Source organism: Cucurbita pepo, chromosome 1, assembly GCF_057944985.1.
Source record: "Cucurbita pepo subsp. pepo isolate OVF chromosome 1, ASM5794498v1, whole genome shotgun sequence".
In the NCBI taxonomy this organism is placed as follows: domain Eukaryota; kingdom Viridiplantae; phylum Streptophyta; class Magnoliopsida; order Cucurbitales; family Cucurbitaceae; genus Cucurbita; species Cucurbita pepo.
Window position 1 is genome coordinate 19,093,214 of NC_141798.1, and position 13,424 is coordinate 19,106,637.

Here is a 13,424-nt window from a genome sequence, read left to right on the forward strand (position 1 = left end):
AAGCGGTCCTGAATCATTATTTAGGTGATTTAGCAATATGCTAAATATCAGGATCCAAAGCCTCCTTCCCCCTGGCTGGTGCATGTGCATCTAACAGATGTTTGAGAAGAATCTTCATGTTATATTCTAAAATAAAGAAGAAGTAGTAACAAAAAGTTAAAGCTAAATTACATAACCTAAGTATCATAAGAATAAAACTCAAAGTAGCATAGACAAGCAAATAAAAACTTTGACAGATTTCAACCACGGTGAAAATTAAATCTGTTGAACCAGGACGGCTAGTTAGAAATGGCTGTAGACAATAAAGTCTGCAGCTTATAGAAACTACAAACAAAATAATCATTCTCTGAATATATATAACATGCAGAGACAAGACGAGAAATTTACAAAAAATTATATTGCCTAACTGTTTCTGCCAACGCAAAATGTTCCATCAGCAAAATATGCAGCAAACTGTGTATGAAGCATAAGGGTGACTGGTGAGGCATTTTAAACACAAACATGAAATACAATTCCTAAATAGTTGGTTTGTGAATTACGAAAAGGAGGAAATTCCTTGTGCCAAAGAGTGGACAATAGTCCAGGACAAACGGAAAAGGGTATCTTGTTAAAGGACAATGCAGGACGAGTGTATTCTGTTTCTATACAACTTTATCAAATGGAGAGTAGCAGAAGCAGTAAAATAACTAATTGTTAGGCAATAGTGCTTCATTAGACCAGGAAATGAGGTAGAAATACAGAAATAACCTCAAGGCTTCATAACGTTGATACCCTCCCCAGCATCAGAGCAGCAGGCTTATGAACTGATGATGTTTCTATACTCTTTAACAATTCTAGGAGGCTAGAAACATTCTTACCGAAATAGCAGACCACATGGGAAAAGGAAACATCTAAAGTTAAAAGAGGCACTCTAAATTCGTGACTAATACCACATCTTCAACATTCCATTGCAGTCTCAATTATTTGTTTCATTTCAACATTAATCACAACTACCTTATGCATATAAACTAGTAAATTGGGATTTCAACGATTTTCATTTGACACTGGATTATAGGCAAACAAGCAATCAGATATCCAACGATGACAATACATTACAATAAAGCTTCCGCATATTCATGGAAATCTCATCCAGCGTCGGGTTTATGTCACCTAACCTGAAGTTCCCCTTTCACAGGCGATGAACAGGGTCAGGATGCAACCCTTCTCAGTCGGGGGGACTCTGCTTCCTTGACCATCATTGAAGCTGCGTCAAAACTGTGCATTGCTGGGAAACACCGCCAGGTAATACTTGCAAGCAAGACGGCTTACTTAATGCAATCTGAAAAATAGTTGGTAGCTCACAACTTCAAGGGAATTGGAAGCAACCCATAACACAGATTAAAAGGGTAAAAAATACCAGTTAAAATGCATTTACCGTTTCGACGTCTTCGTATAAAATCTCGAGCAAATATGGAGTATCTGATTCTTTCCATGGCAGCCGACGATAGACAACTTTTGAACAAATCCTATAAAGCTTGTAATATATGAAAACAACTCAAGCTATCATGCAAGCTTTTGAACAAACTAATAAAATCGGGGGTAAAGAGACCGGTGTGAATAATCTGAGAACTGTTTGTGACAACCTGACCATCGATCTATCTACACTTTCCACATTGATTTTGTTTCAAAACATCTTCAAAAAAATAAAATATAATGAAATAAACAAGCACGAACACAAGTTCCAAATAATGTGCAGCAGTGCACTCTCTTTCACAACTGTCATAAATTTCCTAAATTAAAGACCACCGAACCTGTTCGTTCTGAATTCGCTGCAACCAGCTGCAACAGTAATCGATGCAAAACAAGTTTCATTAACGATCAGAAATATCAAACACGAGAAAATCCGATAATCTAGACAAAGTCTGAGTAGGCCTACCCCTCCAGTGGAGCCGATATCTTATATTTGCAAAAAAAAAAAATAAAGCTCGATCAAAGACTTTCCTGACAAGTTATCACGAAAAGAAGAAGCGATCACTAAACATGAAATCGAAATGGCTTCTGTGAAAAGCGAAGTTGAACGGAAATAAAGAGAACCGGAGTCGGAGGGCTTAATGACATCGTTGTAGAACAAGCCGTCGTTGAGATCTGGCCATGGAATTCCGATAACCTGAAAGAACCTTCCGAGCATTATACGGATTGATCTTGAATGAGGAAATCGAGAAACAAATTTGGCCAGCAATGCATTCCGCGCCACTGGTCCTTGAAATGCAGGAATTCAGTGCAGAATCACGAGCGGGAAGTAGCGTTGTCTTGAAGAGGAGAGTAAGAGGGAAAAGTAAGTTCAACAATCTCTTGACTCGGTCAAATCGGTAAAAATCGTTACATTTATATACACAACGAGAAATATATATATATAGAGAGAGAGAGAGAGAGGTCAGATGCGAATCCTCGTTATAAATGTTGCTTAACTAAAATTAAAAAAAGAAATATATATATTAATCTGATTTAAATTTAATTTAATTTTATCTTAAAAATTAGAAGTTGACTGTTATAGTCTTGAATGTTAAATTTATATAGTTTTTTTTTTTTTTCTTTTCAATCTAAATTTGATTAAATTTTACCAATTGTAACAATTTTTTACCCCACCAGTATCCACCAATTTCTACTAATTTTTACTTGGCCAAACCATAGCATAAGAGACTAACACAATAACCCAAATGAAAAAGATTAGCTTTTATTGTTATATATATATACATATACACACACTAATTAATCAGTGTATATAATGATTTACGAAATTTGACCGAATTTTAATAACAAATTTCTTTTAAAATTATAAAAACTCAATTAAATAACGTGATAATGGGCTTCTATGTATCTCCCAAAATATATTTATTTTTATTTTGTTATTTATGTACCAACACTTTAATCTAATAAGCCTTGGTTGATGATGATTATGTATTAAAACATATAGGGGCAAAATTGGAATTAATATTACAAGTTAATAAAAAATGCAATATGCTCAATAATAAATTGAATAACACATTATTCAAAACTGGGTATCTATTGTCCCGGTAACATTTTTAGCTTCTAGAAATTAAATCTATAAATATTATTTTTATCTGTATGGTTATCCACTTTTTAAATATGCTTTAAAAGACTATTAGAATTTTTGGAAAAGGAAAAATTGGAAGAGATTATTGATATTTTATCCGATTGAATCATGTGTTACTTGCATGTATATTAATAGTCGTGAACTTGTATGTATATTAATAGTCGTGACTGTAAGATCCCACATTGATTTGAGAGAAGAATGAATTCCTCATAAGGGTGTGAAAATCTATGAGGAAAAGTCCGGAAGAGAAAGTGTAAAAATGACAATATCTACTAGCACAGAACTTAGATTATTGCCGTGAGTATCCGAAATAAATTAACACACAAGTTTATGGTCGTGAGTTACTTCAGTATCGTAGTACTTGCAACTCGAACATAGGCTCGAGATTTTCAAAATAGAGGTTACCATGCGTCCTTGAACCGATAATCATCTTTTGGTTAGCCAACTAACTAAAAAGTAAGTGAAAAAATAACGAGAAGGAAACAAGTCAACTTGACTCGGCCAAGGGAGAAAACGTCATAAACGCCAATTCAAGATCAGACATGCAAAACAGAAATTGTGCTCCATTTGCCATGAGTTTTCCATGAACACTTTTGGAATTCAATTCATGGGCCAACTAAAATAGTGATTGATTTAGCCGACAATATTGAATTCAATTCATGACAAAGTCTCCCATCTCCTCACATTTCACCATCTTTCCTCTATAATACGTCGTGTTTCTCATCACCTTCCTTCTGAGCCAAAATATGACAAAGCAAAATTGAACAACATTCCCACCAGGATTTAATACACACACAAAGACACTTTTTATTTCATCAATTTATACTTTGAACTGTCAAATACTGCCAAATGAACAAACTGGTGTATAATGGAGAATTAAACACAATAGGATACAGAGAAGAACACTCACAATAAATGGTGAAGGAGAGATCAGCAGGGTATGTTGGTTGGTGTTGGAGGACCTGCTACCTGAAGAGTGGTAACTGGATTCCAGCTCTCGATGTCGCCACAATGACTGTTTTTCACAGTAACTACGGGAAAAGGGGTCGATTTGCCGATTGAATCTTGGAGGGTTAGTTTTTCCGAAGCTACTGCCTTGAGTCGGAATCGCTCTGCCCTTGAGCCGATAACCTGGCCTAAGACTGATGCTGCAATTGTAAATGCCATTGCTGACTTCGGCATTAAGATGGATTTCCTCAGCATAGCTATAAATGGAACAGCTGCATGAACGGCAGCAAACCAAGAGGGTGAGAATTTTTCAGTGTGTTCTCTCCATATTCCTAAAGGTACATTTGCTGCCATGCCGAGTAGACCGATTGCGAGTACTTTTGCTGGCAACGGTTGGGGGCGGAGATTCTTTGCAAATGCAGTCTTTGCTAATGCTGCTCTGGCTGCAACTACGGCTGGTGGACATCTAAATTTCATGCCTGGTGGGGGCTGAAGAGCTTTCGCAACAAGTGGTATGACATTGCTAACAGCACGGTACGACTTCGCAATTGGGCAGTTCCCCATTTGCAGCCACTCATTACCCACAGCTTCATGTGAATTTCCACCCTGAAAATGAACATAATGATAAGTCAAGAGAAAAGATCACATAGATCCTATAGATTTTCACCCATTCCGATCACAATATTCGCTAGCATATGAATTCCATCATTTTTCACCTAGCAGCTAAAGTACTCAATAGATATAACCCATCAAAGATTAACAATTGATCACCTTTGAAGAAGACTCTTTCTTGGATGATTCAAATTTCTTTTTCTGATTTTTCCACTTGTCTGAAAATGAATCAAAGCTGAAGGGACCTCCAGGTCCGAAGGAAGAGAGACTAATAGTGGCAGCTTTTGCAGCTAAAGGATTGAACTGCGATGGGGCTGGTTTGAGTTCTACACTCTCTGGATGCATAGATCTTCCAGAGAGTGGAACCACTCCATCTCGACCATGGAAAAGCCTAAATGCCATATCAAAATTGGGACCATCTTCAAAAATTGGCCCTTTAGCTCCACGCACCTATAAAAAGTGGAGAAGCAGTTATTAGATTAACTAGAAATCAGAAAAATGTCAGAATTATATGCAAAACTGAGTTACAAGAACATCAAGGGAGACCCAACAACAGCCTACATTGAAGATTGTAAGATTTATTGAAGAACTAAAGATAACACTCGAATCCGGGAGCGAACTGCTAATAGTTATAACAACACAATAAGAGGATAACTAACAGAGGTACAAAAAGTGCATTTAATTCACCTCAGCCATGTCACCAGAGATAAGAAAGTATCCACTTATTCATCTATCAAGTCATACTAGCAAGAAACTGAAAAAGGTATACATATACCATATACACTAAAATAAGTAGTGCTTGGGCTGGCAACACTAAACTATAAGAAATGATTTATATATAACAAGAACTAATATTTACATGTGTCAAGTTTTGTAAAACTAATATTTATATATTTATATATGTAGAGTATTATAAATAGTTATGAAAATAATGGAACACTGAATAACTTTGACAGGAAGACTATTAATTCATTCCTATTACGTTGAACCCTTAGTATAATTTTAGGGAAATACAGATGCATGTCTGATATTCAAGTGTTTTCCATAGTTGAACATTGACCAATGTTGTAATTTATAGGACAAAACGAGTTGAATTAATTCATTTGTACAAATTCAAACATAAAATTATAGAAAGAAAAAACTTACAGGCATGGGGAATGCCATGGACGAGGAAAATGAGAAATGAGTCGGCTCATTAATATTCCTCAAGAATGGACATCTTTGGATATCCTCTGTAAAGCCTCCAAGGAAATTATCCATTTCTACCTTCAATAACCTAAAATACTCAAAGATGGAATAGTCACCATAAGTTTTTTACCACAAAATCTGTACATATATATATAGAGAGAAGAAGAGTACACAAAGAAACAATATCCATAGCATGAAGGTTTTTCTTTTCAATTCAAGCATAAGAGCCCCAAAACCACACGACTGCTTAAAGCCAATTTTCACGAAGAAAAGTCAACCAAAGTAAAATGAACTAGGAATTAGCTTTTCTCCTAAAAGAATCTTCCCAATTCATCTAGAGGCCCTAATCACTAAAACCACTTCAATATTCAGGAGATGCAACAACACGCAGTAGTTGAAAACAAGTATATGCAAGCAATTCAAGACACAACTAACAAAACCGGTTGTTTATTCAATCAACTCGATCAACACTTACGAGCAAAATTGTCATTCAATTAAGGCTATATGCGAAAAAATTCCACAACAACCAACTCTGAACTGAATCCATAGCTAACGGATCCTGAAAATACAAAACTAAAACACAAATCCGAAACAATTCGAATGTATTGAGCTCGTAAGAAGCAGATGTACGTCTAGCAAGTCAGATCGCACAAAAACACCAACAATTACAACAAAAAAGAAACGAACAAAATTGAGAACGCAATTAAAAACAGAAATTAAAAACACGGTACAAAGTCAGATCGGAAACAACAGAAGAAAAAGGAATGCAGAATCGTACCTGAAGATCAGAGAGAGAGAGAGAGGAAGAGGAGACGATCGGAGAAGGGATAATAGGTAGGTGAAGGCAGAGATGGAGTAGAAAAGAGAAATGCTTTCGATTTTTCTTTTTTGTTTTTGTTGCAGAACAGAGCGGAGAGAGAGAGAGAGATGAAACGACGCCGTGCAAGACACACGCCTTGGTTGGAGTTGTGAAAGAGGGAGGGAGAAATTGGTAATTTTAATAGGGAAATTTTGGGAAAGAGGCGTGGCGTATGGCGGGCGTCCGCGACCTAATTTTGGTCAACGCTTTGCAGCTGCCTCCTTTGTTTTTTTCTTGCTGCCGAAATGGGCTTTAGGTTCCCTCATTGTGGGCCCACGCGCCACGCGCTTCACGCGCTTTAAATGCAACTCTTCCTCTGCCCAGCCTGAACTTGGAAGTACTCCCCCCTGGTCTCCCTCTCAATTATTATTATTAGGTTAATTATTGTTTTTTCTATTATATGAAAGAAAACACTCCACATTAATTTTTTACTAACTTTAAATTAATTTAAAATAATTTGAAAATAAAAAGACTAAAATATATTAAAATTTATTGAAAATATAAAGACTAAAATAGAATAAAAATAATATCTTTATTTTTATTTATTTATTTGAATTCAAAAGGGAGAAGTAAATAAGGGAATGCTGACTTTAATCTGTTTCACTTCCTTTTTGTTTAATTTAATTTAATTTATTAATTATTCCTCCCTCTCATTTACTTTCCTATTATCTCTCAACTTTAAAGATTTTTTTCTTCCTTTTTTTTAATTCTCTTCCTTTACCTTTACTTTTTTTTTTATTCAAAATAAAAATAATTCAATATTTATTATATAATAACGTTATGCACAAATCGACTATAATCTATAACAGTGATAGATAATAAATAATTTCTAATTTTCTTTTTTAAAGTATAGTTGAATCTAGATCATTAGTCCAATAATTTAAAGATCATTAAATTTTTAGTATAATTTAATGTTTTATCTACAAAATTATACTGAAATGGGCAATTAAGTGTGGTTAAAAATAATAATAATCAAACAATGTTAAACCATATTTATACTTGAAATTCAAAATTATTTTTCTTTAAAAAACGACATGTCGGTTTTCGAGATTTGAATTTGATTTCAAAATAATTTTTTATAAAAAAGAAAGTAAATAGAAATAAGATGAAATCCTATGAGTTCAAGTTTAAGAAGAAACTGAATCCAATCAATACTTACAAATAACAAGAGAAGTTTTTAACAAAAGCTGTGATCAAAAGCAACTAACTGGCATCACTATGTACAAATGAAAGCAACCAGGAAACCGATGATGGATGGATTCACATCTCTACAAAACTCCAGTGCTTACACTAATGAGTTCTACAAATTCGACAATACGAAATAATCACCTAAAAGCCTATCCTATACTATACTAAAAGAAACACCAAGGAAAACACACAAATCTTGCACTAAATGGACAGTCAAATACCAAAATCATTGAACCAACCGACCTATCGCGGTTTCGTTTCCTCACATGTTTCCTTGTACTCTGGCTTCAGCTCATATGTTCCTTGGTGAACACCCTTGTTGTTGTAGACACAGAGATCTTTAAGGATTTCTTTCATATATTGCTGCAAAAATCAGATGAGCATTCGTGAGGTGTGCCAATTCAAGATAAATCTTATTTCAGGTTGGTCGGTCTCTCGAGTCAACGGTTTTGATGTCCAATATGGTTGTCTTTCAAAGAGACTAAAAATGAACTTGTAGTTGACAAATTATCATATTGGTTGTCTTATGTCCAATATGGTTGTCTCTAAGTCAGATGATAAACTAAACGTGCAAAATTAGCATTCATCATGTGTGCCAATTCAAGATAAATCTTATTTCAGGTCGATCGGTCTCTCGAAACAACTGTTTTGATGTCCAATATGGTTGTCTTTCAAAGAGACTAAAAATGAACTTGTAGTTGACAAATTATCATATTGGTTGTCTTATGTCCAATATGGTTGTCTCTAAATCGATTGTTCACAGATTAAAGTATATTTATAAACATGCTCTGAAATGATGCACAAGGAAAAAAACAAATGATTCATTTCGATGAGGTAAAAACCAGGTGATAAACTATAGGTGCAAACTTAGTATTAGATGGGTGTGCAAATTCAAGATAAAGCTTACTTCAGGTTGATCGGTCTCTTGAATCAATTGTTTTGAGGTCCAATATGGCTGTCTTTCAAAGAGCCTAAAAATGATCTTCTCCAATTCGCCACGCTCCTTCCTCAGCCTCTTATTTTCCGATCCCTTGCTCACCACCTTCTTCTTCTCCTGTACCACATTTGTTCACACAAATAGTAAAAAATAATTCTTGGAAGCATTTGAACAAGCTTCCGCCTGACTATGAGGTTAGATAGATATAGTTGAACTTGACAATGAGAATAACAATGTAGAAAAGAAAGTAGTATAAGTACTGCAGCTCCAAACGACAACACGTCCATCCCTGGCATTGGCCTCATATGTCCTCCTGTGACATGATCAATCACCTGTATGGAATGTTTGGAAATTTGAACCAGAAGATCATAAAAGAAATAACCAAACACCCAAGTACGTTGCATAGAAAGTTACAAAGGAGACCTGAATCTGTCTGCTTTTGGTCATAGACTTGTGAGTTCTTTCACGACAGAGTTTCCCGTAACTATCAAGATTTTGATCATGCGGCTTCATGTCAAATTTGTTCAGTATTTTTCCTTCAACAGTAAACTTCCCTAAATTGAAAGAAGAATTGATACCATAAGGCAGATATTCTGTAGTAATGATCTAAAATAATGTTGAATAAGTTCAAAGAATAAAAAAAAGTTATAGCTGCTCTAAATTTCTGAAAGTCTTTAACACAGAGAATTTCAATATTTCAAGATGAAAATAGAAGTTATAGCTGCTCTAGATTTCTTGAAGTCTCTATAGCACACAGAACTTATCAGTTTTATTTGTTTGTCCAGTAAATAAGCAGAAATTTGAAGATAAAGATCAAGATGGTGGAAATTTGAATAGAAGTTCTCTATACTATAACTCAATCAATGTAAATCTCCTCTGCTAACATTACAGAATCTCAATGTAAAAAGCTGGAACGAACATATAAATGTCAAGACAGAAAATACTTAAGAACCCTGTTCGTATGCAAAGACAAATCTTTTCTGCAGAATTTGATCAACAAGTGCTTTGAGATCATTTACTCCATCTCTTACTGCTGAAAACATGTTTTAGTTTTCATCAGATAAAATATGTGCATCGAGATCAACTACCCCATCTCAATACACCAGATGTTGGACAGAAAAGGAATTAAAGAGGATTGATGAGAGAAAGGACACAAAGGGATAGAACTTGGAGGGAAATATAAGCAAACAAGCTTCATCTCACCTAATTGGGAAGTACAACAGAAGCCTAATGAACTTGTTGTAGTCAGATTCATCTAAAGAAACTGTCTCTCATACTAACTCCCACATTGTGAACTTTTCTTTTTCTTTTTGAACAATGGCCACACTATATAAATAACCAGCAAGAAGCGTATTAAGATATCTCTCATGCCCAAACCTAGGAATTTCATAAAGCTTCCTAATTAAAATATATTTGAAAGAGATAATAGCAACAATTCAACCATTGTTGACTATCAAACTCATGATGTTTACTACCATAAAATTAATATTGAATAGACAATTTTGAAAATAATTACTGGCACACATATAGTCAAAGTAAATAAAAATAGATATTCACATCCAAGATTAATGAAGATGCCAATAACAGTAGAACAAATTATATCAATTGAATCTCATATCAAAATCAGAGTAATAGTTCATCCAACTGACAAGTAAACATTTGAAGGCATCATATTCATCGGTCAGTTTTTAATAAGCAGGCCAGAGCGACATAAACCAACCTTGTGCTGACTCAGAAAATACAGACATCGGAATGAAATCTGTGGACATATTCAATGAGTAGGCTCTTAATGCTTTTCCAGAGTCGGTGTCAGCCAATTCCATGGTAAACTAAAATCATAGAGGCATTGTAAGCTGAAGAAATAAAGCAAACAGATGCTGATATAATTCATCTCTAATTTCACTTCTAGTATAACTAATAACCAGTGTAAGTACCCTTGCTTGAGAAAAAAAACTTAAGCCCAACTTTGAAATAACAGATAAAGTTTCTTGCATTTACAAATCAGAAAATCTACAAGAAGGGTTAAAAAGGTAAGTAAATCAACAGTCTGTTAGGACGAATAATAGAACCATTACGACGACCTTATTGGAATAAGATTGTTTCTATAGGTTGTACCTTGGTGTGCTTGAGTTATTAAAAAATAATAATAATAATAGAACCATTACAGGAGCTGTGAGTAAACATTCTTTAGAGATAATTGTAGTAAAAGATTGTATCACAATTGGAAGGCCAAAGCCCTGAAAGGCGCTCTCAGCAACATATGGATTAGTTTTCACTTCATGGATAAAGTATTCATCTTCTATGACAAATAACTCCACAATTTATTAAAGGAGAAATAACTAAGAACTATCTTGGAAATGTGCCTTGCAAGAAAATAATTTAAAAGCAAAGAGAAAGTCATAAACATGACATGGCTAGCATTACAAATAGGTAATCTGTCATAGTATTATGGTAAACTTAGTCAAATTGTGATGAAAAAAACTATTTTCTTACTAAAAGGTACCTGAGCCTCCTTGCACATGGCCAAACCAAAGGTCTAGTAATTTTTAACTAAAACCATGTACAAGTCACAACAATTACACAGAGCATCTTCTTATCTAACACGCTAATAAACCAGAGATCAACAGCAAAAAATTCTCTCACCAATTCAAAGCTCTAAATAAATTCTAAACAGTGACATAGTTTGGGAACATATAGCATTTCACAATCTAAAGATTCTATTGTTACTCATTCAAGATATTTTTTTCTTAGCATTTCACAACAACCGTGTCTTCTTACAAACATCTCAACTAAGTTTATGGGACAATCACATGAGCCTATAACATCTGGTTGTGAGAAAACTTGTAGAACTTACATAAAGTTGAATTTGAATAAAAAAGTCACAATTTTTTATTAGTCAACAAATAACTTTAGGAATACAAGGTCGGTGTCGGGAAACATTTGAAGTTTTTAATTTGGAAACACATTGGACCCTTTGCCTCATCACCAGGCACTATAGACATCAAAGTGTGGCCAAAAAAAATATGGAAGAAAAGACAAGGAAGATTTGTGACGGAAAGCATGGACCCAAACCATTCAGTCATGGGCTCAGGGCGGGTTAAACACGAGAAAATGGGGACCAACAGTGATAACCAACAACATCCTGTACAAATCCTTTAGTCAGTAGAAAGTGATAAAACACTACCACTAAATTACTTTATTTTTACCAATCTCCATAAATTCCTGATCCCCTGTGCTCTAAAAATCGCAGTCCAAATTAAATACATATGATTGTTAAGAAACGAAGCATGTAAACCAGAAGGACCCCATTCACAGAAAGCATCACGAGAACGCAACAGTGAGAAAGCAATTTAGGCTAACCACACGGCAATGAAACTTTAACAAAGAATAAAAGTTTCCGTAATCAGTGAAATAAGGAAGGAACAAAAAGATTAAACTGAGTAATCAATGAAAAGAAATTATAAACTAAAAGAACGGCAAATGCATGCACAGAAGCAAACAGAAAGCCCTAAGATAAAGACAGTATGAAAACAAGAAGCAATGAACAAGGCAATCTAAAATGGAAAACATGCAAAAGAAAGTAAGAAACGCAGGAAATCACACAATACAGTAAGCAGAGAGCCCCCAATCCAAAACCAAAAACGCCATAGCAAGATGACATTATATACCTCAGTAGATGAAGAATCATCGTCGTCATTCGACTGCAGAGGATCAACAGAAACAATGACCTTAGCGACCGGACGAGAAGGATCATCCGGCGAATTGGAAAGGGCGCGAGTTACAACTTGCGGGCATTTCAAGAGCCACATTGCTCTGTCCGCCTTGTTCGTCTCCAAAAAGTCGGTTCCGGCGACGGTACTGCTATTGCTGTGGAGTTTTCTGGAACTGCCACGGTCGATGGGTTTGTCGTCGCCGTCCATTGCAGAAGAGAGAGCAGGAAGAAGAAGAAGGAAAGCAATGATACGTCTACGGAAGTGAAAAAAATTGAAAGGAAATGGGACAAACGGTTTTGGTTAGAAAGGCATTTTCCGTAACTAACCTCGGTTCCAAGATTTGGATTATATGGACGAATTGCAATGCCGGAAGCCCGGAGAGTGGGGTCCACCTCAATATGCCACACCTGGCTTCTTTTTTTTTTTTTTTTTTTTTTATTTTTATTATTTTTTTTTTAAATATATATTATTAATTATGAGTTTAATTTCTTAAGATTATGTATTTTTAATTATGTTTCAAATTTAAAAAATGTGGCTTTTTTTTTTTTTTTTTGCATATTAAATAATATATATTATTAATTATGAGTTTAATTTATTAAGATTATATATTTTTAATTATGTTTACAATTTTAAATATGTGCCTTTTTTTTTTTTTTGCATATTAAATAATATATTATTAATTATGAGTTTAATTTCTTAAGATTATATATTTTAATTATGTTTGTAAATTTAAAATATGTGGCTTTAGGCCTATTATCGTGTCATATACCTTCCTAAATAAGACCTAATTTTCAAATTTTTGTTTCTAAAATTTTATATGTTTTTTTTTAAATAAAAGATGAAACTGATTTAGGGAAAGGACGAAAAAACGAGTACAATTTTCAA

General features: G+C 34.5%; 2 protein-coding genes and 1 long non-coding RNA gene across 5 annotated transcripts; all 3 read right to left on the reverse strand.

Annotated features, from left to right (window-relative positions):
* Positions 1 to 915: 915 nt before the first annotated feature.
* On the reverse strand, positions 916 to 2,369 carry LOC111780739 (uncharacterized). The gene is made up of 5 exons (XR_015421056.1): positions 2,074 to 2,369; positions 1,916 to 1,935; positions 1,791 to 1,818; positions 1,415 to 1,505; positions 916 to 1,318 (listed from the first exon to the last, which is right to left on the reverse strand). It is a non-coding gene; the product is annotated as an uncharacterized LOC111780739 (long non-coding RNA).
* Positions 2,370 to 3,637: 1,268 nt separating this feature from the next.
* On the reverse strand, positions 3,638 to 6,802 carry LOC111802764 (uncharacterized). 3 transcript variants are annotated; one of them, XM_087126073.1, is made up of 5 exons: positions 6,621 to 6,802; positions 5,801 to 5,930; positions 4,814 to 5,104; positions 4,005 to 4,648; positions 3,638 to 3,825 (listed from the first exon to the last, which is right to left on the reverse strand). In XM_087126073.1, the coding sequence occupies exons 2-4, from the start codon at positions 5,912 to 5,914 to the stop codon at positions 4,025 to 4,027; spliced, it is 1,029 nt and encodes a 342-aa protein (XP_086982199.1). In that variant the 5' UTR covers positions 5,915 to 5,930; positions 6,621 to 6,802; the 3' UTR covers positions 3,638 to 3,825; positions 4,005 to 4,024. The 3 variants fall into 3 exon arrangements, with proteins under 3 accessions (XP_086982199.1, XP_023543023.2, XP_086982216.1); XM_023687255.2 differs by having other exon boundaries at positions 3,638 to 3,828; XM_087126090.1 differs by lacking the exons at positions 3,638 to 3,825; positions 6,621 to 6,802 and adding an exon at positions 6,318 to 6,553 and having other exon boundaries at positions 3,877 to 4,648.
* Positions 6,803 to 7,891: 1,089 nt separating this feature from the next.
* LOC111802780 (uncharacterized) lies at positions 7,892 to 12,864 on the reverse strand. The gene is made up of 6 exons (XM_023687256.2): positions 12,495 to 12,864; positions 10,547 to 10,655; positions 9,250 to 9,380; positions 9,087 to 9,158; positions 8,797 to 8,943; positions 7,892 to 8,252 (listed from the first exon to the last, which is right to left on the reverse strand). The coding sequence occupies exons 1-6, from the start codon at positions 12,744 to 12,746 to the stop codon at positions 8,133 to 8,135; spliced, it is 831 nt and encodes a 276-aa protein (XP_023543024.1). The 5' UTR covers positions 12,747 to 12,864; the 3' UTR covers positions 7,892 to 8,132.
* Between the last annotated feature and the right edge of the window lie 560 nt (positions 12,865 to 13,424).

Coding starts and splice junctions, on each gene's coding strand:
- LOC111802764 (XM_087126073.1), bottom strand. CDS start 5,914: ATGGATAATTTCCTTGGAGGCTTTACAGAGGATATCCAAAGATGTCCA. Junction 5,105..5,800: donor CCATGGCATTCCCCATGCCT/GTAAGTTTTTTC, acceptor CACTTTTTATAG/GTGCGTGGAGCTAAAGGGCC. Junction 4,649..4,813: donor AGAAAGAGTCTTCTTCAAAG/GTGATCAATTGT, acceptor GTTCATTTTCAG/GGTGGAAATTCACATGAAGC.
- LOC111802780 (XM_023687256.2), bottom strand. CDS start 12,746: ATGGACGGCGACGACAAACCCATCGACCGTGGCAGTTCCAGAAAACTC. Junction 9,159..9,249: donor CCAAAAGCAGACAGATTCAG/GTCTCCTTTGTA, acceptor CATTCCATACAG/GTGATTGATCATGTCACAGG. Junction 8,253..8,796: donor AAGAGACCGATCAACCTGAA/GTAAGCTTTATC, acceptor TGATTTTTGCAG/CAATATATGAAAGAAATCCT.